The following is a 25,775-nucleotide window of genomic DNA, read 5'->3' as shown; positions in this document are numbered from 1 at the left end:
AAATAAAATCATGCCAATCTCTAGGTATGGTGAAGGCTATGTGATGATGTGGGGCTATTTTAATTCCAAAGGCCAAGGGAACTTTATCAGGATGCATAGTATCCTAAAAAAAAATTACAAAAAATACTTAAAAATAAAAATCTGCCTGCCTCTATGGGAATTTAACATAGGGGTGTACTCACTTATGCACCATGTATTTTAAGGAAGAACATTTATTTATTTACGATACATTATTCATTCACAAAGAAAATTGGTGTCCTTAAAGGTTGGATTTTTCCTAATTTTTTAAATTAAGGCATTAAGTTCAATTTCCAAAATATGATTTTTTATTCCTCTTTTTAGTCAACTTTAGCATGGGTGTATTCACTTATGCATTGCACTGTATATGTATATGTGTGTGTGTATATGTGTATGTGTGTGTGTATATATATATATATATATATATATATATATATATATATATATACACACACACACACACACACACACACACACACACACACACGTATATATATATGTATGTATGTATATATATGTATATATATATATGTATATATATATATGTGTGTGTATATATGTGTGTATATGTATATGTATATATGTATATGTATATATATATAATGCGCAGGTGTGTAGTCTTTCTTTACAAATTGACCTCAACAAAGGACTTGTCTGGCCTTAAATTCATAATACAGAATTTTTTTGTTGCTTCCGCGTGTCCATGTGAACCAGAATCATTTTGTTTCATAAAATGTTTGGCATTACTCCTGAAATGAGCTTGAGATGGAGAGATAACTCGCTCGTGTCTCCTTCAGTCATCAACACCATCATAGATCCGCGAGGAAACCCGGATCTCAGCAGGACGTTTCCTTCGGCTGGGGTTCGCAGTTCCAGAGCCTCGTCCCGGGACTCGAGATCGGCACAGCGAGGAGGAGGGCCGACACCGAACACCCGACGCATGTTCAGAAGCTCAGACCGGGACGGGGCGCTGGTATGACCATCCCTGCGTGTGGATCATCACTCGTCACTTTGCTAATGATTTCAGCACAAGTCTAAATCTGTGTAGGCTGTTCAGAATCACACGTCTAGACCGATCGCTGGTTTGGCACGAGCTCCTCATGATAAAAATCTCAGGCATTTGAGAGAATATGATACGTTTAACATATTTGCACATTTATAATTGCTCCAAACCAATTTCAACAGCTTGTGGCATTCATAATGCAATGATTGAGAATCCGCACAGATTTTGGCATTACATGTAATAACTGTAAATACACTGTTAATGATTTTTTTTTTTTTTTTGATGGTTGTTATGGAAATATAAGGTAATTTACATGATTATTTAAATCTTTTTTTGTCTCTGTCGGACAGGGTATTTGTATGTTAAAGATCATTAAAGAATTCAAATGTAACTTTTGTTCTTTTGTCATTATTTCCATGTTTTTCTGATTTTAGTCTGATATCATAATGAGCTCATGATGTTGATCTACATGAATCTCAGATCAGTATAAACTGGTTATTGACCCTGACTAGTTATTTTAACTGTAGTTTAAAGCTCCTGCCCCTCCATATAAATGCTTACATGTGCAACTGAAGCTGCGCTCCTGTTTCTGCCAAAATGAAAGTGAAACTCTGAGCAGTCAGGAGTTTCTGACACTCTTTCATGGTCTTTAATGCATGGATGACGTGTGTTCGGACAAACACAAGTGCACTTGAATGAGGTATGAAATATTATTCAGCATGCATACAGTATATTATAATATATTAACATGTCTGAGTGTTAGACATCGAAGTTGTAAACAAAGATTGTTGGAGGTTTTACAAGAAAATACTGCTTCAGTCTTTCTTTATTTTCACCTGCCGTTTCTTTTTTTTTAATAGTGAAATTTACAATTTCTGAGTGAAAATTGTTTAAAATGTAATCCTATACCAAATATTTTTCAGTGTGGTTTATTAACAAATGCTGCCTTAAAGTCTGTGCATTTAACTCAGAAGATCCAAGCCTGTAATCAACCTTTAATTGTGATCCTCCTTATGCAATTTTACCAGTTGTTTTCAAATTTCATAAACAATCATATTTTAAAACCGATTTTGATGCATAAATGTGCTTTGATTTGAATGAATTGATTTCCTTATCAAAGCATTTGTTTTTGATGTCAGTGTTTAAGCACAGCTGAAGCTATTATTAATTATAAGAGTATTTCATTTATTTTGATAATACCATGTTGTAGAGCATGTGTATACGATTGTAATTATTACCCGTGTAATTTTCTTTTCCAGAAAACTTGTTTATGTTAGTTAATTATATACAAGATGTGATTATTTTTAACTCTGTTTATTTCTGTCACCTGCCGTTTCTTTTTTAATAGTGAAATTTACAATTTCTGAGTGAAAATTGTTTAAAATGTAATCCTATACCAAATATTTTTCAGTGTGGTTTATTAACAAATGCTGCCTTAAAGTCTGTGCATTTAACTCACAGAAGATCCAAGCCTGTAATCAAGCTATTATTAATTATAAGAGTATTTCATTTATTTTGATAATACCATGTTGTAGAGCATGTGTATACGATTGTAATTATTACCTGTGTAATTTTCTTTTCCATAAAACTTGTTTATGTCAGTTAATTATATACAAGATGTGATTGCCCTTAGATGTTTGAAAGCCCTTTTGAACATTACATAAGTGTTAAAGTGTCATAAAATATAAAAAACAGAAATGAAAAGCGAATGAGGAACTAATGACTATTTGAGAATATTTCCCTTTGTGCTTCACCACAAGAAAACAAACACCTGCTCATCATGTCTGAGTAAGTTCACTGCACTTTATCACGCACCCTATAACTTGTTGATTTATTACAGAAATATAAACACGTTTCAGCTGTAGATTGGATGATGTATATTTGTACCAACTCTTTCTCTGAACAGTTAGTCGATGTCAGTCAGCTTTTACATGTTCTACTTTTAGATATTCACGCTTACGAGATGTTCAAAGACGGATCTCCTCCTATCAGAGCTTACATGACAATTATGTGTCAAATGCCAAGGTAAGTGACGCTTTAAATGGGCTGTATGTAATCATTTTCAGGTATTAGTCACCTTTTTATTGCCAATTTGTGAACGAAACTTAATAAACAAGACCTTCTCCGACTTTCTAGGGTGACTTTGGATGCATGTGTAGATTGATTTTTATGTGAAGGAATCGAGACGTTTTTACCGGGAAAATCAAAATGAAGTGACGGTTACGCGCGCTCCCGAGAACATCTCTTTTAATTACCTCATCTGTCGTCGACGACGTTATGTTGGTGAATCGCTGATGAGATCAGATGTTTTCTGAACTACTGCTTTCTGTCATTTATTGTTTATTTAGTTATTGAGAGGAAAGCGCAGCACATATTTACCCACTTAGCAAACTGACATTAAATCAACGTAGAAACGACGTTTCTCGTGACATCGAAACAACGAACAAGTATCGAACATCGAAGTAACGTTTTACCAACGTTAGACACACCATTTAAAACTAACAATTGGTTTGCTTTCCTAACTTTGAAACGATGTTGATTTCAGTTGGTTGAAACAATGTTATAGAATCAACATAAAATCGATCAAATTGTTTTGCTTGTCTAACGTTGAAACGATGCTGTACAATAAACACATTTTCTACTTAATCTTGATTTTCTTCTAAAAAATCTAACACTTATAATAGATCCTGTACTGTAATAATTTATTAAACGCACACATCACATTATAGCACACATACATCATGGAGACATCTTTTTGATGTGCGTGTTTACATCTGGAAGACGTATTTTTAAGAGTGTTTGCTCATCTGCAATACGTCTATAGGACGTTTCCTGTCAGATGTCAAATAGACGTTTAGAAGATGTCTTTAAGATGTAATGATTTAGAATGTATGTTAAACTGACATCTTAAAGATGTCTATCAGATGTCCGTAAACAGCAGATGCTTTCCAGATGAAGTGATCTTTAACAGACATCTTGCAGGCGTACGTGTGCTATCTGGATCAGTTATCATTGCTTTATTATTTATACAAAACATGAATTTACATATAGCCTACGTTTTTAGAGCATACAAACCCTCTATATAAGACTAATATAGAAAAGGTATTTACTCTCAAATACACAAAGAAGTATAAAAGTAAATAAGTCTAACATAATCTAATATAAATAGTCAAGTTACATATTAAAAGTGATATTTACTCATGTTATTTTGTACCAAATCTGTATGACTTTTATTTTCAGTGCGGCACTAGGAGATGCAAGGCAGAAAGTTAAGAGACTGACAGCCTCAGTCACAATTTACTATCATCCAAACATCGCTCTTCAGCGGCGTGGATGGTGTCAGGATGTTCGTTAACTATATCGCTGCAAAGATATTCGTTAACTATATCGCTAATAACAAGGGTTTCTGAATTCTACATATAGACCCTTTAAAGAGCAGATCATCTCATCTACAGGTTTGATGATTTATATCTAATATGGACGTGATGTTTTTCTGTTTGCAGGAATCAAAGTGCTCTGTTTCTGTCCTGGTGGCCACTGGATGTTTGATCGTTTTAGGGATTTTATTGGCCATCGTGGTAATAGAGATATCAAAGCATGAAGATGAAATCAACGATGATTTGAGTCCCCATCACACATGCTGTAACTACTCCGTCCCCAGTGAGGACAGCAGGTGAGCAAACTTCCTGTTTTCATGATTTCACTTCCTGTCACCATCAGCACTTCATGAGTTTTAGACGAGCTTCTCTTTGTCTTTTGATTTTGCTGATTACATGAGATTTGACCTTTAGTTTAGATTCAACTTCATTAAACTTGTAAGAATTTCCCAAGTTAAATCCCCTCCAACCAGATACAACCACAATTATCATCAAACAGTTCACGTCATCACATTTCTTTGACATACATATTAGTGGACAATTGAAATATTGTGATCAAGATCAACTCAGAGTACATGCAAAAAAATTTTTATATGTGCTGAACTTTTGCTAAGTATAAAAGTTGTTCAGTCACATTTATTCTAAATTCATAACATTACTCGGTTTACTTATTTTAGTACTTGTGAGAAATGAGAAATGTTGCCATAATATTATATATATATATATATATATATATATATATATATATATATATATATATATATATATATATATATATATATATATATCTTTTTAATTTTTTTATTTCAGCTAACATTTATTTTACTTCTTAATTAATTACATTATTTATTTACATTTATTTATTTTTTAGGGTTTTAGTTAACAATAACAACTCTAATAACTAATAATAGCAAATAATATATATATATATATATATATATATATATATATATATATATATATATACATTTATATTTATTTATATATATATATATATATATATATATATATATATATATATATATATATATATATATATATATATATGTATATATATGTATACAGTGCTATGCATAAGTTTAGACACCCATGCTAAAGTTGACTAAAAAGAGGAATAAAAAATCATCTTTTGGAAATTGAACTTAATGCCTTAATTAAAGAAATTAGGAAAAATCCATCCTTTAAGGACACCAATTTTCTTTGTGAATGAATAATGTATCGTAAATAAATAAATGTTCTTCCTTAAAATACATGGTGCATAAGTCTGGACACCGCTATGTTAAATTCCCATAGAGGAAGGCAGATTTTTATTTTTAAAGGCCAGTTTCTTCATGGATCCAGGATACTATGCATCCTGATAAAGTTCCCTTGGCCTTTGGAATTAAAATATCCCCACATCATCACATAGCCTTCACCATACCTAGAGATTGGCATGGAGTACTTTCCATAAGATCATCTCTCAATGCAAATCAAACCAGCTATTAGGCTAACTGAAATAAAACCATGTTTTAAAAAATTACAAAATTAACACTAATAATAAAAACGTATTATATATATATATATATATATATATATATATATATATATATATATATATATATATATATATATACACGATTTAGTAGAAATAACCTTAATAATAAAAATAATAATAAATTGTGTGTATGTATGTATATTTATACACACATGTACATTTCAGTTTATTTATTTTTTATTTCAGTTAGTTAAGCATTGAATAACTCTGCTTTGAGAGAAATGTAAGAGAACTGATATTTTTAGATCATGCTGTGGTGAATTTGTATTGAGACTGAACTTGTATCCTGATAACAGCAGTCTTTATGCACAATGACATAACTTTACCACATTTCCATGAGTAATGAATTCTTCAAATGAATCTACTTCTAAAACAAGCCAACTGTGTGTTTTCTGCTTCACTATGAAGAATAATTGAATAATTAAGATCAAAACACCGAAATTACATGCTTTATTTTCTCCCAGGATTGTTCTCGTCGAGAGTTTTCCTCTCAGTATGGATTACGGGAGAAACACCAGTGCTGGAAAAAGCCTGTTTGAAGCCTGGAAGGATCTTCTGTCTTCGGCCACCAAACAAATCGAAGTGGCGTCTTTCTACTGGTCCCTGACGGCTGACGACATCAACGTGAACTCCAGCACCGACAGAGCTGTGAGACTCATTCACACTCAACACTGTTAGAAACGTGGAAATACTGGTGGTTTTGAACTATGAAGGTAATATGATGCCATAAAGAATCACATGCGCAGGGTAAGATTTGTGAATTTGCGGCGAGACACGGCAGGCAAAAACATATTTTTGACTGGTGAGATTTTTGCATATTTGTCTTCAATAACATGTCTTCTTTCAGACTTGTGGTGAAAAAAAGTCCAAAATACACATTTAGGTCTTTATTTTACTACACTTTGTCTGTTTGCGTCTGTAGATTTCTCATAAATTCAACAAAAGTTGGCGTTGTAAATCATCGCTCCGCGATCTCTGTCTGCTCCCTGCCATCACACACACCGTTAGAAAGCTCTCTCTCTCTCCTGGGTGCTCGAGCACCTGCCCCTTTGCCCCTTGGTGCCCAAAGTGCCCTTTTGTCAAGGCAAAATTTCCTCTCCTTTTTTTGTAATTAAAGGCCCTTTTGTGGATGCCTGCCCAATCTAACTATTAGTAAAATTAATTAATAATAATTTAGCCGTAAATAAAATGCCCCACATGATGACCTTTCACCTGACGAACTCATCCGGGACGCAAATTTTTTTGCAGGGTGGTTGCGGAAGACTCATTAATATTCATTAGGGAAGTCATCCCTGATTGGTCTGATGACCTACCCCAACCCCGCCCCTAAACCTACCCGTCACTGGGGTTAAGACCAATCAGGGATGACTTCCCTAATGAATATTAATGAGTCTTCCGCAACCACCCTGCAAAAAAAAAATTCGCACATTTTTTAATTTCGCGCGGCTATGCGCACTACCAGAAGATATCTTCAACTCTGCGGCTGCTGGTAAGTGGCGTTTCATTCTCAGCGAAGTGATTTGGATGTTTGTTTACTTATTATTATTATTATTATTATTATTTTACAAGGACGACGTGAAGAGAGCATGCAGAGATGTTGTTTATATTGCTGTGTGTAGGCTGTAGAAGTAACTGTTTTCCTGAATGCCATCAAGATTGAAACCGAGACTGATTTCATAACAGGTCAATAAACAAATAGTTAAAATTAAGTCACTTACATTTTAGACGCAATGACTGTTTTTGTTCTGTTCAGCAGCGAAAATAGTTCCAAACAAAGTTCACCGCAGAACCATCGCGCATCTCACAGCAACACTTGTTGCATTACTGAATGATTCAGCGTTTTGAACGAATCGGTTGAGTCAAAGATTCAATTACCCATTCATAAACTGCCTCATTCTGAATAAATCAGCTTTTTGAACGAATCGTTTGAATGAATGACTCAATGACTCGCTCATTAAGACGGTCGCCTGCCGCCTCCTACTGGCGGTTTAGTTTCATAAAGAATCATTCTTTTCAACATTCCTTATTTTTGTATATTCAAAAATATTTAAAATAATCTAATTTAATACGGTTATAATTTTTCAATGTAAATTATTTAATTTGATTGGTAACAGCCTAGTGTCTTATTATTTTAATTGAATATATTGATCAAATTTAAGAATTTGAAATGAAAGATGGAGCAAACATTTAATAAAATTAGGGGAAAAATGCCCTTTATAAAGGTACAAAAAATTAGTGTTTTCAAACAGTGATGTAATGAAACATTGACAATTTAAGTTTGAAGGGAGTAAAGCCTCTGTTTAGGCTATTAAGGAAATGTAATTTTGCCAAAAGAAGAACTTTTATTTTAAATAAATGTTAATTTTAAATCAGCCTACTACAGTGTGATATGTTACCATATTATCATGCTTAACACTAAGAATTTGAATAATTGTATTGTGATGATCAGATGCAGATATCTAAATCAAAGAATATGGGCAGTTTGCGGGTGGATTATTTATTTTTAACAGTGGATTTGGGTGACTCAAAGTGCACCAGATTAATGAATTTATCTTTAAAATGTACAAAATTTTCTTCCAGGGGTGCATGCTCCCGGACCCCCCTAGAGGTAGCGAGCTCAACCCACAAAAATACTGTGGGAAACACATTAGGCTATATGATGATCTACAAAAAAATACAAATTTTATTATCTTATTATTAAAATACATTATTAGGATTTTACCACCTCCGCCTCGTTTTGAGCCAGGAAAAACACAGCCCCATTTAAAGCCTTGTTCCATGTGCCCCCTTTTATACTTTGAGCACATTCCCCTCCAGAGGTCTCTGCACGGCCCTGCTGATTTACAGGATAACAAAAGTAGATATCCATAAATCCCTCTGTATTTTTTTCCCCATCTAATATGTGAACACTATGAAAAAATAATTTTTAACCTGGCTTTATCCAATACTCATATTTCGTTTTTGTGCATATTTAATTAGATATTGCCTAATTTGCACATTTAAACATTAAATTACAGAAAACTTGTAATACATTTTTTTTCTCATCGTAATGTAGGTAATCAACTGGGAAAGTTTCATGGTGATATCTGCTAGTTAAAATTTTTACCCTATTCACCTGTAGTGTCTCGCCTTAAGCAATCATTATTTTATTTATTTATTTAACATGGTGTGTTTATTGAGCCAATCAGATATGAGTAAAACGAGAGTCATCGAGCTCCGCATTTGATTGGCTACATGATGAAGGTGGACCCGCCCTCGTCTTCGCGCTTGCAAAACTTAGTGAGTGAAGGAATCGTGCCAAAACTGTTAGCGCTGCTAAAAGAAAGACGTAACTGTACAAGTCGGGAACTTTTTTGCCCCACGCACACAAACAAGTCATTTAGACATTTGCATCAGTTTATTTGTTTACACAAAGGTTGGTTTTACACGATCAATCTGTTTTGTGAGTTCCTGACTCTGTTGTTTTCACTTTCAAATTGCTGTTCACAGGCTTGCAATGCTTTTGGCCGTATTTGTGCGGAAAAAAACATGCCAAAATTGTAAGCGCGGAAAAATGGAAGTGAGGAATACAGATCATATTTATTTTGCGTTAGCATGAAGCTGCAGTTTCACAATACATACATTACACTTACGAATAACAGTAAAATGCTGCAAATATTTTTTTCTTACACTTGAAATGCGATTTATACCTTTACAAATCTTCTCTTGCACAATTTACGCTTGCAATCTTATGTACACTTTCACAGATCTTACCCTGCGCATGTGATTCTTTATGGCATCATATTACCTTCATATTGAACCTTTTGATTGTCAACGTCATGTTTGTGTCTCAGGGCAGAGAGATTTTAGAGGAGTTCAGAGCTTTACCGTCTAGAAACGTGTCTGTGCGAGTGGTGACCAGCATCCCGACTGTGGCTCGCAATTCAACAGACCTTAAAATCCTGAAAGAAAACGGTCAGGGGTTGTGCCTTCCATATAAACACATTATTTATCTTAAAGTCCCCCTGTGGTGAAAATCCAGCTTTTAATGTTGTTTATATGTCTTAATAACCATGTGTAAATTCATAAGTCGACAGCATTGCTGAGTATTTCCTCCTTAAAACTGCAGTGAACCAAAGACAGTCTCAAAAACACGCTTTGAAATCGCTGGTGTTTCTGACGTCACAAACTACCTTGTAACCAATCAGATCAACGTGTGATCGTCAACCAGTGGATCTCTGAGCTGAGTGAGCGAGTGGAGGCGGGGCTCATTTGCATATTCATAGAACCACGCATACTAAATGAGGCAAGGGTGTCGAGTTACATTCAAGATATTTTAAGGCATGAAGACGTAATTTTGGTGATCAAAGATGAGTTTTAAGGAAATGATCGACTGCAGGGGGACTTTAAATAATTAGTCGCAAGTCTTTATTCAACACTTCTATATTTCTACTCTTGATTAACTTCTGAAATTAGTCCTTATTTCCTTTAGTCCTAACTGTGTGTGTTTCTTCATGTAGGAATACAGATACGACGAGTGAACTTCGGCCGCTTGACTAAAGGAATCCTTCATACTAAATTCTGGATCGTGGACGGGAAACACGTTTACATCGGCAGCGCCAACATGGACTGGAGATCTTTAACGCAGGTAAGACCCGACATATGCATTCGTGCATTTAAAGTCCCCGTGAACCGGAAGTTGCAAACGACTTTTCTCCAGTGTTGTGACGTGTTTCCCAGTGAAACGGAATATTGAACAGAGGGCAGGGTTTTACTCTAGCGCTCCTCCTCTCCATCTCTGCTCATAACAGACTAACGGTTTGAGGGGAGTGGTTAAGCGTTTCCCAACCCAAGTCCTCAAACCTACGTCATCAGGGAAGGTCCTCCAATGCAGAGGGGAGGGGCATTTTCAGATTTTGATTAAAGATTACGAAGCCAAAAAAAATTTTTGTGTGGATTGACTTGCATGGATGAATTGTTCACCACAAAACGATCAATTTAGGCAAACAAAGTAAATATGGTCAATTTTGATTTCATGGGGACTTTAACACGCTTTTATCCACAGTGATTTACAGTAGACGAGCTTCAGCAATTACTTCCAGTTTTCGCAATATACACTGCCATGTTTATTAGAAAGAAGCTGTCTAAAACAAATTGAAGCTTGGGAGGGAGCACAGACTTAAGTTTGATCTCATTTTAAAGAAGACCCTTGGTTGGTTATTGTTGAAATAAATAAAAAAAGTTTAAAAAGTGAAACCAGAAAAAAGTTTTAGGGGTTTATGAAAATGATTTATGAGCATTATTTTATATAAAATATATATTTTATGAAACATGTTGAGGTCTAAAACTGCTAGAAAGTCAAAGTCATAAATCTAAACAAGTCATGTTCCAAATTTGAGGTTGATATCTCAAAAAATGTGCTTTCTGTAAGATTTTGTTTGGCCGCAGTACCACATTTTCCCCATTAGATGCAGCAAAACTCGGATTTTGAATTTTTCTCTCTCAGATATTACAAGCACACACACACACACACACATTTTTTTTTTTATAACACACATACTCTGACATACATACAAACACACTCGCACAATTATAGCTGCATAATTTATCAAATTGGCTCTATAATATGCATAAGCAGAAAACAGTAATAAAGTGAGTATTTGCTTTATAGGCCAAACCTGAGAAAATGACGCTATCTGGGAAAAAATAGTACAAATTTAAATTTTAAAGCCTTGCCAACAGAATGAAAGTCTGTTTGCAAAGATTGCATCATTTTATAGTTAAATGGCCCCGGGATTAAAAATTGGTTTCAATGGGGACATTTTTTGTCCGAAAGGTCCTGAGTGAAACTATTTAGTGTTACTGGCGTAAAATAGATTTATTAAAGGAAATTGGGGTGAAATAGTAAAATTCCAATAAAAATACACACCTGTGCCAAAATGCATGCAGTTGGCATTAACACTGTCAAAATAATCAAAATAAAGACAAGATAAAAATGTCCATTTGGTTGCAAAAGTATTAAGTGGAAGAGCTGGAAGATGTTTTGAAAGCTGTGATATTTTCATCAGTCTCTAATTGTGATGAATGTGACGTGAGTGTGTGTGTGTGTCTGATAACCCTCTCCAGGTGAAAGAGCTCGGTGTGGTGATCTATAACTCCAGTGGTTTGGCTGCCGACCTGCACAAGATCTTCCAGTCGTACTGGGTCATGGGTCGCTCCAACACTTCTATCCCGGATCCGTGGCCGTCCTCCTACGAAACCCTCATCAACCAGGAGCATCCGCTGCCACTCAACCTCAGCGGTGTAGCCAGTCGAGTGTACATCACGGTGATTACACGCGCTCAGATCGTCACGGCTCACAAACACACATTCAGTTACAGTCTTTTAGAGATGCTTGTTGACATTATGCGCATGATATTAATGATTAATTAGTTAATGAAAGTTATCCTGAGCATTGTAATGTTTGAAGCGGATGTCAGAACAATTATCTGTTAGACCGGGAAGATTTTAAAACGAGCAGTTCATTTATAAATATGTAAGATCTTTCCTTCATGCTGTGGAAATACAAACCGTAAGGGCGGAGCTACATGAGGTCTATTATAATACTAGTTCTGATTGGATGAGGCGTGGTTGAAGACGTTTGACACACATTCTGTACTAATGATGCTTGGCAGTCTGTTGTTATTGTTAACTAAAACTATTGAAAATCATTTTCGGTCAGGGAAATAAAGCTGAAAAAAAAAAAAAAATTAGATGAAAAATTTAAACTGAAATGCATAAATTAAAATTAGAAATGTCGCCTTGAAGTATTAAAATTATTAAAATCGAAGAAAAAATAAATTAAAGGCAAGTAAAAATATATCAAATAACAATAAAAAGTAATAAAAAATAAATAAAAAAAGTTATTAAACACTATAATGGTTATCGCCTATTAAGGTAGTATTAATAAATTTAACAATTTATTGAATATCTGCACCTTTTACTATAGTGATGTTGCTGTTGTTTTATAAAATCATGTCATCCTGTTCCTGGGTTTGTAATGACTGATACTGATATCTACAGACTAATCGATGATATGATGTTGATATTTATAGCAAATGAGATGTGCGTTTATTTCACACAATATTTACTCAGTTCACTACAAAAATTAAAAATGGAAATGGTTATCTAAATGAAATCCAATAGTCTCAAAATGGTGAAATGTTGGCAAATTAACTGGTGATATGCACTACTACTTAAAAATTCATTTTTAATTCAGAAAGGACGCATTAAATTGTTCAAAATGAAGACATTTATAATGTTACAAGAGATTTTATTTCAAATAAACGCTGTTCTTGTAGAACTTTCTATTCATCAAAGAATCCTGAGAAATAAAATGCATCTCAGTTTCCAGAAAAATATGAAGCAGCACGACTGTTTTATACACTGATAATAATCATAAATGTTTCTTGAGCATCAAATCCTCATATTAGAGTGATTTCTGAAGGATCATGTGACACTGAAGACTGGAGTAATGATGCTGGAAATTCAGCTTTGATCACAGGAATAAATTACACTTTACTGTATATTCACATAGAAAACAGATGATTTACATTATAATAATATTTCACAATTTTACTGCATTTTTGATATAAAAAAAAAACGAGCCTTCATCATCTCTCCTCTTCCTCAGGCCTCTCCGCCTGCGTTCTGTCCGGTCTCTCGAACCCGAGACCTCGATGCCATTCTGTCGGCCATCGGAGACGCGCAGGACTTCATACACGTGGCAGTCATGGAGTTTTATCCCGCCTCCAAGTACTTCCATCATCACGGGTGAGTTTCACGTCAAGTCAGCTTCATTTCTATAGCGTTTATACAACACAGACTGTTTTAAAGGAGTAGTTCACTTTCAAATAAAGATTAGCCCATGATTTACTCACGCTCAAGTCATCTTAGGATTTGATTTTCTTCTTTCAGACGAATACAATCAGAGTTATATTAAAAAATATCCTGGCTCTTCCAAGCTTTATAATGGCAGTGGATTGCAGCCAACAGATTAAAGCTCAAAAACGTGCGTCCGTCCATCATAAACGAACTAATCCTTTAATCAGCTTTATTTACAGAATTGATGCAAACTTCATCAAATATGAGATCAATTTAATTTTCAGCTGTGAAGCAGCTCTAAAGTCATTATTCAGCTCAATTCAGTTCAGTGTTGATTCAGTTCAGTTCATTAACTGTATAAAGTTCATCAATTATGAAACTAGTTCAATTCAGCTGTACAGAAAACAATAGTGCCGTTTACTCAGCTCAGTTAAATTCAAAGTTGATTCAATTCAGTTTCATATCTGTGTCGGATGCAAAATTCGTCAGTTATGAAACAAATTCAATTCAGTTGTAATAAGCAGCTCTGCACTGACATTTCAATGCATTTTAGAGCTGCACGATTAATGCAGATGTCACGTATAGGTATGAAACCGCTTCACAAACACAGTATCATTATTTCTGTATTACAATAATTCAGTTGATCTCAGAAGTAAAAGTTTATAGTTCGTAAGTAAACGCTGACCTACGGTAGTGATCAAAATACAGCAAATCAACTTTTGAAAGTAACTTGACACTTCAAATAAAGATTGTATAAATTACATCGTTACACCAGTAGGTGGCGACAGGAGACTGTTAAAAATGTGTTTGTCATTGAATCATTAATTCAAGAGATTCGTTCAAAAACGCTGATCCATCGAGTCATGAAACAAATGAAGTCTTTATGAGTGAGTCATTGAATCATTCATTCAAGAGATTCACTTAAAACATTGATTCGTCCTGTTACAAAACAAGTGAAGTTTTTGTGAGCGAGTCATTGAATCATTCATTCAAGAGATTCGTTCAAAACGCTGATTCGTCCAGTTACAAAACAAGTGAAGTTTTTGTGAGTGAGTCATTGAATCATTCATTCAAGACATTCACTTAAAACATTGATTCGTCCTGTTACAAAACAAGTGAAGTTTTTGTGAGCGAGTCATTGAATCATTCATTCAAGAGATTCACTTAAAACATTGATTCGTCCTGTTACAAAACAAGTGAAGTTTTTATGAGTGAGTCATTGAATCATTCATTCAAGAGATTCACTTAAAACATTGATTCGTCCAGTTACAAAACAAGTGAAGTTTTTGTGAGTGAGTCATTGAATCATTCATTCAAGAGATTCACTTAAAACATTGATTCGTCCAGTTACAAAACAAGTGAAGTTTTTGTGAGTGAGTCATTGAATCATTCATTCAAGAGATTCGCTTAAAACTTTGATTCGTCCAGTTACAAAACAAGTGAAGTTTTTATGAGTGAGTCATTGAATCATTCATTCAAGAGATTCACTTAAAACTTTGATTCGTCCAGTTACAAAACAAGTGAAGTTTTTATGAGTGAGTCATTGAATCATTCATTCAAGAGATTCACTTAAAACTTTGATTTGTCCAGTTACAAAACAAGTGAAGTTTTTATGAGTGAGTCATTGAATCATTCATTCAAGAGATTCGTTCAAAACGCTGATTCGTCCAGTTACAAAACAAGTGAAGTATTTATGAGTCATTGAATCATTAATTTGAAAAATTAAAATCAATTAAATATTTTTTAAACAGACTGCATCACTAAGCATTTTGTTAGAACCTCTAGTAAATGACTTATTTTGTTTAGTTGTCTGTTCAGAATCGTGATCTCTATTTTAAACAAAAAATGTTGATTCTCAATGTTTCCAACTCTAATGCATTGAGTTTCCTGTCATGAGCTGCGTTCACACTGCTGTGTGTGTGTTGGTGCAGGTACTGGCCGGTCATTGAAGACGCCCTGAAGCGCTCCGCCTTCGAGAGGAACGTGTCCGTGTGTGTGTTGGTCAGCTGTGGTCGAGACACTGACCCGTCCGTTTGGCCTTTCCTCCGCTCATTAGATGCTCTCCATTCCCCGTCTAACAACATTAACATCGCAGTGGTGAGTCCATGTAAATACTAGGGCTGCACAATATATCGAAATATTGCAAATGTATATATCTGGATATGCATATCGCAACGACTTGCAAAAATGAACAAAAGACAAAGAGAAAATCACTCGGCTGAATAACTCTTGTAGCTTTAATAAGAATCAGTATATATTTCATTCATACAGTGAAAACTAAGCAGTGTTTTATTTTTACATTTGATTATTCAGTTTCTGTTGTTTAATAACCCTAATGTAGGATAACCTGAACCCCGAGGTTTACACTGATGTTAACATAACACTTCTTATACCACAGTAAAACACTGATGTTCACTGGCAGAAGCTGTAGGGATGCTTTCTTGTCACAGAAAGAATGTGAAACACGTATGTAGGTTATATAATTTTAAATATATTTTAAAGATAATTTAAGTTTATTTTACACACTTTAAGCATTATCGCATATGGAATATTGCATTATTTAATGAGTTATCGCATATCGCATTTTTCTTCAATATCGTGCAGCCCTGATGTAAACGAAGGCAGGCATGGGAGGATGACGCCTGTACAAACCTGTTCTGAAATGCTGTTTATCCTGTTTTATTGCACAGAGGCTGTTCATTATTCCAGTGGGAAACCAGTCGCACATCCCCTACACCAGAGTCAACCACAACAAATATATGGTGACCGATAGAGTGGCGTATGTGGGTGAGTTATTTCACTGCGCTTTTACTAGTAATTTAATAAAATGTTGATGCTAAGAGCTATTAAGGGATTCTTTTTAACATTGGTATTTTTTATATTCTATAATTTACTATGATTATCTGTGTTTTTTTTAAATATATATATATATATATATATATATACACATACATACACACACACACACACATTCTTGTACATCTATCTTTATGAGGACATTCATTGACACAATGCAATCTCTAGCCGCTTACCCTAACCTTACCCATCACAACTAAGTGCCTAACCCGAACCCTGACCCTAAACCGACCCTTAACCTCATTATAACCTTATCCCTAAAACCAAGTCTTGACCCTCAAACAGGCCCTTAAAGGCTCTCAGAGAGTGAGGACCGGCCAACATGTCCTTTACTCTCTCTGTCCTCACTCCAATGGGCTAAAACTCAAACGGGTTCTCACAAAGATAGTTGTACAAGTACACACACACACACACACACACACACACACACACACTAGGGTAAGTGTACCCATTAAGCCCAACACACACAAACTTTTATGTTAGATGCGATTAATCGATTTGACTGCACTCATATACAGTACCAGTCAAAAGTTTGGAAACATTACTATTTTTAATGTTTTTGAAAGAAGTCTCTTATGCTCATCAAGCCTGCAGTTAAAAAAAAAAAAAAAAACAGTAATATTATGAAATATTATTACAATTTAAAATAATGGTTCTCTTTTTTAATATATTTTAAAATGTAATTTATTTTTGTGATGCAAAGCTGAATTTTCATCAGCAAGTACTCCAGTCTTTATGATCCTTCAGAAATCATTCTAATATGCTGATTTGATACTCAGTTATTATCAATGATGGAAACAGTTGTGCTGTTTAATATATTTTTTTGGAATACTTTTTTCAGGATTCATTGATGAGTAAAACGTTAACAGCATTTATTCATAAAAACAGCATTTATTCAAAATAAAAACATTTCTAACAATATAAATCGTTACCATCACCTTTTATCAATTTAACGCATCCTTGTTGAATTAAAGTACTAATTTCTTTAAAAAAAAATAGTTATTGTTCCCAAACTTTTGAACGGTAGTGTATATTGTTACAAAAGATTTCTATTCTAAATAAATACAGTTCTTTTTAACTTTTTATTCATCAAATAATCCTGAAAAAAGTATCTCAGGTTATAAAAAAAATATTAAGCAGCACAACTTTTCCAACATTGATCATAAATCAGCATATTAGAATGATTTCTGAAGGATCATAAGACACCAAAGACTGGAGTACTTGCTGATGAAAATTCAGCTTTGCATCACAAAAATAAATTACATTTTAAAGTATATTAAAAAAGAGAACCATTATTTTAAATTGTAATAATATTTCATAATATTACTGTTTTTTTTGTTGTTTTTTTTAACTGGTGGCTTGATGAGCATAAGAGACTTCTTTCAAAAACATTAAAAATAGTAATGTTTCCAAACTTTTGACTGGTACTGTAAATTAGGGCTCGACATTAATGCGAGAATGACTCTGAGTTTATTACATGTATTGTAAGTGGCGATTGATAGTGGATAATAATGTATAATGTATAATGTACTGACACACAGTTAACACTGCGGTAAAAATTCTAAATGTGGAGTTTTTATATTTTTTGTGAGTGTAAAAGTATACTTTTCCCCGAACATTTCTTATTTGTATATTCAAAACAATATTTAAAACAATCTCTGAACAATTACAACTGCATTAAATAATGTTATGTGTAAATTATTTAATTTGATTGGTAACAGCCCTATAGTGTCTTAATTCTTCCTTATAATTCTAATTTAATTTATTGATCAAATTTAAGAATTTGAAATGAAAGATGAAGCATACATTTATTAGGATTAGGGAAAATAAAAATGCCCTTTATAAAGGTAAAAAAAAAAAAGCCCTCCAAGAAAATATCACAAATATGCAGATTTAAACATATCAAAGCTGATATAAACTGAATATTGCTTCAGAATAAATGATATTTACACCACAAAAATATAGTTTTTTTCCGGACAAGCAACATTTTTACTCGAATGACTGATTTACTTGCACATGACGGCTTAAAGCCGAGCCCTGAACATATAGTTTGATATGTATACGTTTCATATGAACATCTGACACTGATGCTGAACTGAACTGACTGGTTTTTGTGTTCAGGAACATCTAATTGGTCAGCTGACTACTTCAACAGCACTGCCGGAGTGGGCTTAGTGGTTTCCCAGGATGCTTTGCTGGGAAACTCTTTCCATCATCAGTTGAGTGCAGTGTTTGACCGAGACTGGAACTCGCCGTTCGCCGTCCCGCTCGCGGAGCTCAAGCTGAACCAGGACTGTGTGTTCTCCAGATCCACACCGTAGATCCACACGCTTACAACTCACAGTTCACGTGTGCAATTCTTTTAAGCATGAAACTTGACATTTAAATGTCACATATATCTCACGTTTTAAACAACTGTAATATATATATATATTATTTGCATGTCTCTAAATAAGGGAAGCCTTTTGGCCATTTCCATTTGAAAAATTATTTTCTAATTCAATCAAATTTATAAGTATTTAAATTGACCTAGATGGAATGTAATAACATTTCAGTGTTTTTCATTTTCAGTGTTTCAACTTTCTATATATATTTTTTTCATTTTTTTCATTATTAATGTTTGTATTTCATTGTAATTGTATACACAAAAAATAAACATCTTTTTATTAAGCATTTTATTAAGCATTTATTAAGCATTATCAGCATTTTCTCCTCAAATAATTACTTTATTTAGCCTACTAAATATATATTTACTAATATATATATATATACACACACAGTCACTTGGAATTTTTAAATTATATTTGAAAATAATGGGTTTTTTTAGGTTGACTTATTGTTGATTGTGGTATTCATTTTTGATTTTTTTTTCTTTCTTTTATTCTTTATTATGTATATTTACCACAGTCTATGATATTTACTATGTAAAGCACTTTGAGAAGCCGCATTAAAGGCACTATAAGAAATAAACTTTTATTATAATTACTTATATATAATGTGTATAAATGCAAGTATGTAGGCCTATACTGTGTGTGTGTGTGAATATATATGTAATAATAGGCCTATAATACAAATTGTAGTGTTATAAATATGTTCATAAAATTTGGCGGGATTCCCGATGCTTTTTTTTTTTTTTGCGCATGTGTAGGGATTTATTTAATTTTTTAAAGGCATATCACGAATGGCCTGGTAAGGTATAGTTAATTAAAAGTGTTTCAAACCTCATTTCAGCTACCACGTCTAAAACCTGTACTTCAGCCGTCAGGGATTCCCGATGCTGATGACCGTTAAATCGCGTCATCACAGTCTGTGAATAGGGTCCATTGAGCGCATGAAGTGTCCAACATTTTCAGGTTTTTTCCGGTTAATTAACTCCAAATTGCACATTTAGCATCAACACAAGAGTTTACCACAGTAAAAGTACAGTAAATCACCCTGTAGCGATGTGGAACCGGCGCCGCTAGAGGGCGGTAGTGACGTCATGTGAGTGTGTTTCGCGCGCAGGAAGAAGCAGCGCGTGAAGGGGCGGAGCTTCAGTGCAGCTGAGCGACGTGTTCTAATCATCAGACTGTCTGTTAGCAGTTCATTCATCACTGAAGATATGGTGTTATTAGAAAACGACGCGGTAAGATCACTTTATGTCTCATATTCTGCGTTTATCAGATGATAATACGCACGTACTGTACTAGAGATTCAGAGTTTTCGTGTTTAATCGGACGGCGTCGAGTTCAAACATGTTAGCAAGCTAAAGCACACAAACACTTCACACTGGATTCTGCTGCTGTAATGTCGACAAACTAATGCATTTCTCTGATTTCAGGGCCGTTTTAAACTATTCATGTTGGTAATTATTATAAACAATGTTAAAGTGAGTCAACTAATGCCTTCCAGACCCTTCATAGACATTTCTGCTTCGTTTTAATAGGAAAAATCAAAGTAATTCGTTCGTTTTATGATCATAATAAAGTATAAATGTGATTAATTACCTGGTAAAGAGATATTAAAATTAATCAGCAACTTGTAAACTTGAACTGCAGCTGTACAGGAGCTGAACATACGTTACATGCATTACAGTGTGTTCACATAAGTCTGAGATATATGTGTGTGTGTTTAAATAAGTTTTAAAAAAAGTCATAATAGAAAAATAAAGGCATATGACTTCATAAATCAAACATTAAAATTTTAATTAAATGTAATCTTTATTTCGGTATTACTATAATAGTAATGTTATAATTGTAATAATATTATACTACTATCTTCTTTGTTATTTCTGTAATTATTTTGTATTCGTTAAATTATATTTAATTTATTTTTATATTTATGCATTGATTTATTTTGTTTATTTCTATAATTGCCACATTTATTTCAACAATTGTTTATTATTAATTCTTAAATAATGCCATTGGTTGAGTTAAAGTAGCTTATGTATATTTCTCTCGGCGATCTTCAGTCGGGATATGAGAACATTTTACTGAAAAAACAAAACAAATACTTATTAATGTTTTTTATGTCACACATTACAGTGTTTAATGAACTACATGCACTAGTTATGGTTTGGGGAGCAACACTTGTTCACTTTTATTAACATTAAATTGTGGAGCATGTCAGATATGCGAGTATTTTCCATGTTTGTGATGGTGTGTGTGTGTGTGTGTGTGTGTGTGTTTCTCTGCAGTTCCTCACTGAACTCACGCGTCTGTTCCAGAAGTGCAGGACCAGCGGCAGTGTCGTCATCACACTGAAGAAGTGTACGTCACACACACGTCACACACTGCTGTTCTTCATACTCTAGTGGAGTGTTTTAACATTTTAAATTAAAATCATTCAAATTGAAAATTATAATGAAACTTAAAATAATCTAAAATTAAAAAATTATAATGATAAAAATTAAAATGAAACCTGATTATAAAAACAATAGCTAAAGTTTTTCCATGTAATATTTGTATTGTATTTTTATTTCGACTTTAATCATTTTTTTTAAGACTTTCGTTCATCTTCAACACAAATTAAGATATTTTTGATTAAATCTGAGAGCTGTCGCACTCCTCCATAGGCTTCTGTGTAATTGAAACTTGCCGACCAGAAAAGTTAGTAAAGACATCGTTAAAATAGTCCAAGTGGCTACAGTGGCTCAACCTTAAGTTTATCAAGCGACGAGAATACTTTTTGTGCACAAAAAACAAACAAAAATAGCAACTTTATTCAACTCTTCATGTTCTTCGGTGTTTCTCTGAGTGAGTTCACGTAGTGTAACAGCGCAGCGCTTCTGGGTTGTACATCAGAACGGAGGCTCACTATTGGCCAGGATCACACGCATCACATGACCAGCGTCGGCCAATAGTGAGCCTCCGTTCTGGAAAAGTATTCTCGTCGCTTGCTAAACTTAAGGTTGAGTCACTGTAGACACTTGGACTATTTTAACGATGTCTTTACTAACTTTTCTGGTCGGCAAGTTTCAATTACAGAGAAGCCTATGGAGGAGTGAGACAGCTCTCAGATTTAATCAAAAATATCTTTGTGTTGAAGATGAACGAAAGTCTGACGGGGTTGAACAACATGAGGGCGAGTAATTACTGACAAAGTTTTCATTTTTGAGTGAACTAACCCTTTAAGTCCTGTTGTTGTGTGTGTGTGTGTGTGTGCAGATGATGGGCGAACGAAGCCGGTCCCCAGGAAAGGCCATCCAGAGACGTTTGAACCGGCAGACAACAAATGTCTCATCAGAGCTTCAGAGGGCAAGAAGAAAATCAGCACAGTGGTGAGAAGATGATTACAGCACTTAGAAGTGTGTGTGTGTGTGTGTGTGTGTGTGTGAGAGAGAGAGAGATATGAATCTCAAATGCAGAAATTTCCAAGAATTTTGTTAACACAATTATTCCCTGAACTCAGTCCGTACGGAGGCCCAAACCTGCAGAAGAATTAATAAATAAAAAATATAAATGTAATAATAGAAAAATAAAGGCATATATGACTTGACAAAACAAACACAATTAATTTAAATTGATTTAGTCCTGAATTCATTTTTTTTAACTTAATTCTACCCATTTATTTATTATTTTTTGATTATTTGTCCATTTATATGTATTTATTTCCATATTTAAATATTGCCACGTTCATTTCAACAATTGTTTATTCATTGTTAGTCTTTATTCACAGTGTCATTGGTTGAGTCGGACTCAAATATTTCAGTGTATAATTCAGCAAAATGTTTTCCTTTATTCCGTTATTGTTCTCCCTCGTGAAGTAGTTTCAGACGCAGATGTTTATTCTCTAACCTCGGGTTTAATGTGTGTTTCAGGTCAGCACCAAAGAAGTCATAAAGTTTCAGATGGTGGGTTATATTTTATTATATTCACATCATGTTTTGGTGCTTGCAGCATCTGTTACATCAGCTCGATATCGACTTGCATTTAAAAATCATCAGTAATATTTTCCCTCATTTCAGACCCCAGATATAATTTTTGATATTGTTTCACTAGTGTGATCAGGACACTATAGTTCATGTATGTAAGTGAGGAGAGCAAAATAAAGTAAACTGTGACATATTATACCCAGTAATTCTTCATACAGTGACTACCAGTGACATTTATTAAAATTTGGGACCAAAAATTATCCAGACAAACTTCATGTTTTGCTGAAGTGTGTTTTCTTTAATTGCTAATGCTCTTTTTACACACAGACTGAACACAATGAAGCATTGCTTGGTGATTGGTTGAGCTAAACTGGTATTATCTAATTGTGTAGTTAAATTTAACAGCTGACAGATATTCAACATAATTCATGTGTGAGACAGTCTAACAGTCAAATATCAACTGAGTTCTGCTCATATTTTATTACCATTTTCTAAACTATAGCGAATAAACTGTGATAATGTGAGAAATGTTGAAGATCTGAATAAATGTTGGTTTGACTGCATGTGCATCGTGTTTCTGCAACGAGTGACCGTAAACCTGACGTGGACTGGTTTGTTTTCCAGGCGTATTCGAACTTGTTGCGAGCGCACATGGACGGCCTGAAGAAGAAGGACAAAAAGAGTAAAAGCAAGAAAACTAAAGCCACATAGTGACGGACAGTATTGCAAGTGAAAGACAGGTGTGCACGATTCATTCAACACTGGCCAGTGCCACTCCGCCTTCCCATCAGCCCCGGCTGACACCAGTGACATCATCAGGAAGTGACATCATCAGGAAGAACCTGCCAACGTTCGCCATCTGCTGCTCCAAACCAAGGAAACCACATCTGACTCGTTTCCGCCTGATTTAATGACCGTTTTCAGTTCGTTAGGGTGTTAATCGGATGCAGATCATGTTGCTCTAGAATACATTAGTTTATATTTCAAGCCATACTGTTTAATATGGTGAGTGAGTGAACAAACATCACGGTCAGTAACTTTCTCCTCACGTTCCAATAATAATTTCAGTTCACTATTTCTTTTTGAAAGCTCATTTATTGAAAGTTTTTTTACATAATTGCCACATTTTCTTATTTGAGATGAACGAAACCACCCTGGATTTGCAAATAAACAATTTCTTTTATTGAGTTTGACATCACTAATCATTGGTTCTTTCATCGTGAGAAAATCCCAAAGACTCCAGAATCAGATCCTTCAACAGAGACGTGAGCATTATGTACTGTAAAAAAAAAATGCAGAATTGAAATAAATACACTATGTACACAAACTAAGCCACATCACGTAAGGTTTCTGAGCGCCGTGACGGAGTCGAACACAGCCTGAGAGATGAGCGAGGGCCGGTTAAATCATGGTGTTCCTCTTGTCTGGTCTTTCTTTGCTGGACGTCAACATGAGGTTGCGTTTGGCTTTCTCTTCTTCCAGATAACCGTCCTTCATGATCCCGGTCACGAACTGGAACAGAGTCTGGAGCGGGAAAACAAATGACTGACTGTAGTTACATAATCCCACTGTAAACATGGTAATGAAACAAGTATTCTAGATTTATTCTGACTCGTTTTAACCGGTTGTGTGCGGTAGTTCATGACTGAAGGAATATTCTTCGCTAAACACACATGTGACTCTGGACCACAAAACCAGTCACACTGGTCAATTTTCTTAAATTGAGATGTATACATCATATGAAAGCTGAATAAATGAGCTTTCCATTGATGTGTGGTTTGTTAGGATTGGACAATATTTGGCCGAGACACAACTATTGTAAATCTGGAATCTGAGGGAGCAAAAAAATCAAAACATTGAGAAAATCTCCTTTAAAGTTGTTCATTAATGTTCACGATTGTGCTGCATTCACTCACAAAAATACATGTTTTATATATTTATGGTAGAAAATGTACTAAATATCTTCATGGATCATGATCTTCACTTAATATCCTAATGATTTTTGGCTTAAAAGAAAAATCAATAATTTTGACCCATACAATGTATTGTTGGATATTGCCACAAATAAACCCGTGCGACTCGTGACTGGTGACGTGATCCGGGGTCACATATATCATGGACAATTTACCATAAGAAATAATTTCAAATGGAAAAAAGGATGGTGATTATTATTTATGACATGAGTTTAGTGTGTCTTTTGAACCTGGAAAGTCATTTTTGACCGAAACTTTTTAGTTTTTAGCATTTTTTTTCTTCATCGGAATGGTATGAAACTTGGTAAAGGTTTTGGCACTTGCTGTGTGAACACGGAAAATCATGGAAAAATAGTCACACTTGGCCTCGCTCTAGTGGAAGCGTTTGGTACTGCATCCAAACACAATCTCACTGAAAGCTCATTTTTTCGAGATATCAAAATCAAATTTGGAACTGAACTTGTTTGGATTTATGGCTCTTTTTTTTTCTTGCAGTTTTAGATTTAAACATGTTTTTGGAAATATATATTTCAATTAAAAATTGAGATTAGTATTTTTGTGCATTTTTTAATAACAATAAATTCTGTAATTTTTTTAAAGTTCACTTTTTTACACTTCAGTAATCTGCCGAGTGTCGTCTCTGAAAAGAGATCAAACTTCAGTCTGTTGCTCTAAACTAAAGCATTCAAGATTTACCACAGTTTAAGTTGGAAATAAAATGTTCAGGTCTATACTCTAAAAGTGAATGAATGTATTATAAACACAGAGTAAATATAATTTAGTACCATAAAATCCCCTAAAAATACAAAATATTAAATAA

General features: G+C 34.3%; 4 protein-coding genes across 15 annotated transcripts in view; 3 read left to right on the top strand and 1 right to left on the bottom strand.

The window, feature by feature from the left end:
* The window catches only part of cep170ba (centrosomal protein 170Ba), a 44,461-nt gene extending 43,050 nt beyond the window's left edge, over positions 1 to 1,411 (top strand). For 8 of the 11 annotated variants that reach the window (XM_084097076.1, XM_084097081.1, XM_084097079.1 and 5 more), the window contains one exon: positions 816 to 1,410. In XM_084097076.1, coding sequence (XP_083953202.1) covers positions 816 to 997 — 182 coding nt within the window. In that variant the 3' untranslated portion in view covers positions 998 to 1,410. Of the gene's footprint in view, positions 1 to 815 lie in introns of all 11 variants that reach the window. The other 3 variants (XM_084097077.1, XM_084097083.1, XM_084097084.1) reach the window with 1 other exon arrangement.
* Positions 1,306 to 19,303, top strand: pld4 (phospholipase D family member 4). 2 transcript variants are annotated; one of them, XM_084097086.1, is made up of 12 exons: positions 1,306 to 2,333; positions 2,655 to 2,809; positions 2,968 to 3,046; positions 4,525 to 4,694; positions 6,397 to 6,580; positions 9,766 to 9,886; positions 10,432 to 10,559; positions 12,038 to 12,238; positions 13,584 to 13,723; positions 15,706 to 15,871; positions 16,465 to 16,561; positions 18,752 to 19,303. In XM_084097086.1, the coding sequence occupies exons 2-12, from the start codon at positions 2,802 to 2,804 to the stop codon at positions 18,949 to 18,951; spliced, it is 1,494 nt and encodes a 497-aa protein (XP_083953212.1). In that variant the 5' UTR covers positions 1,306 to 2,333; positions 2,655 to 2,801; the 3' UTR covers positions 18,952 to 19,303. The 2 variants fall into 2 exon arrangements, with proteins under 2 accessions (XP_083953212.1, XP_083953213.1); XM_084097087.1 differs by having other exon boundaries at positions 1,661 to 1,721; positions 2,782 to 2,809.
* An 836-nt stretch (positions 19,304 to 20,139) lies between these two features.
* On the top strand, positions 20,140 to 24,169 carry srp14 (signal recognition particle 14). The gene is made up of 5 exons (XM_084096845.1): positions 20,140 to 20,255; positions 21,306 to 21,378; positions 22,276 to 22,388; positions 22,929 to 22,961; positions 23,607 to 24,169. Exons 1-5 carry the CDS (start codon positions 20,232 to 20,234, stop codon positions 23,691 to 23,693), a joined length of 330 nt encoding a protein of 109 aa, XP_083952971.1. The 5' UTR covers positions 20,140 to 20,231; the 3' UTR covers positions 23,694 to 24,169.
* A 143-nt stretch (positions 24,170 to 24,312) lies between these two features.
* xgb (x globin) overlaps positions 24,313 to 25,775 on the bottom strand; it is a 31,603-nt gene continuing 30,140 nt past the window's right edge. The window contains exon 5 of the mRNA XM_084096844.1: positions 24,313 to 24,506. Coding sequence (XP_083952970.1) covers positions 24,384 to 24,506 — 123 coding nt within the window. The 3' untranslated portion in view covers positions 24,313 to 24,383. The remainder of the gene's footprint in view (positions 24,507 to 25,775) is intronic.

The sequence above is a fragment of the Abramis brama genome, assembly GCF_963993115.1.
Source record: "Abramis brama genome assembly, chromosome: 21".
NCBI lineage: Eukaryota > Metazoa > Chordata > Actinopteri > Cypriniformes > Leuciscidae > Abramis > Abramis brama.
The sequence above is the reverse complement of the archived record's forward strand: the minus strand, read 5'-3'. Positions and strand labels throughout refer to the sequence as shown.

What these genes read in the sequence shown, in the direction of transcription:
- pld4 (XM_084097086.1), top strand. An exon ending in ACTCCAGCACCGACAGAGCT is followed by an intron (nt 6,581 to 9,765) that starts GTGAGACTCATT and finishes TTTGTGTCTCAG; the next exon opens with GGCAGAGAGATTTTAGAGGA. An exon ending in ACTGGAGATCTTTAACGCAG is followed by an intron (nt 10,560 to 12,037) that starts GTAAGACCCGAC and finishes AACCCTCTCCAG; the next exon opens with GTGAAAGAGCTCGGTGTGGT.
- srp14 (XM_084096845.1), top strand. Translation starts at nt 20,232, where the DNA reads ATGGTGTTATTAGAAAACGACGCG. An exon ending in CGTCATCACACTGAAGAAGT is followed by an intron (nt 21,379 to 22,275) that starts GTACGTCACACA and finishes GTGTGTGTGCAG; the next exon opens with ATGATGGGCGAACGAAGCCG. An exon ending in AGAAGAAAATCAGCACAGTG is followed by an intron (nt 22,389 to 22,928) that starts GTGAGAAGATGA and finishes TGTGTGTTTCAG; the next exon opens with GTCAGCACCAAAGAAGTCAT.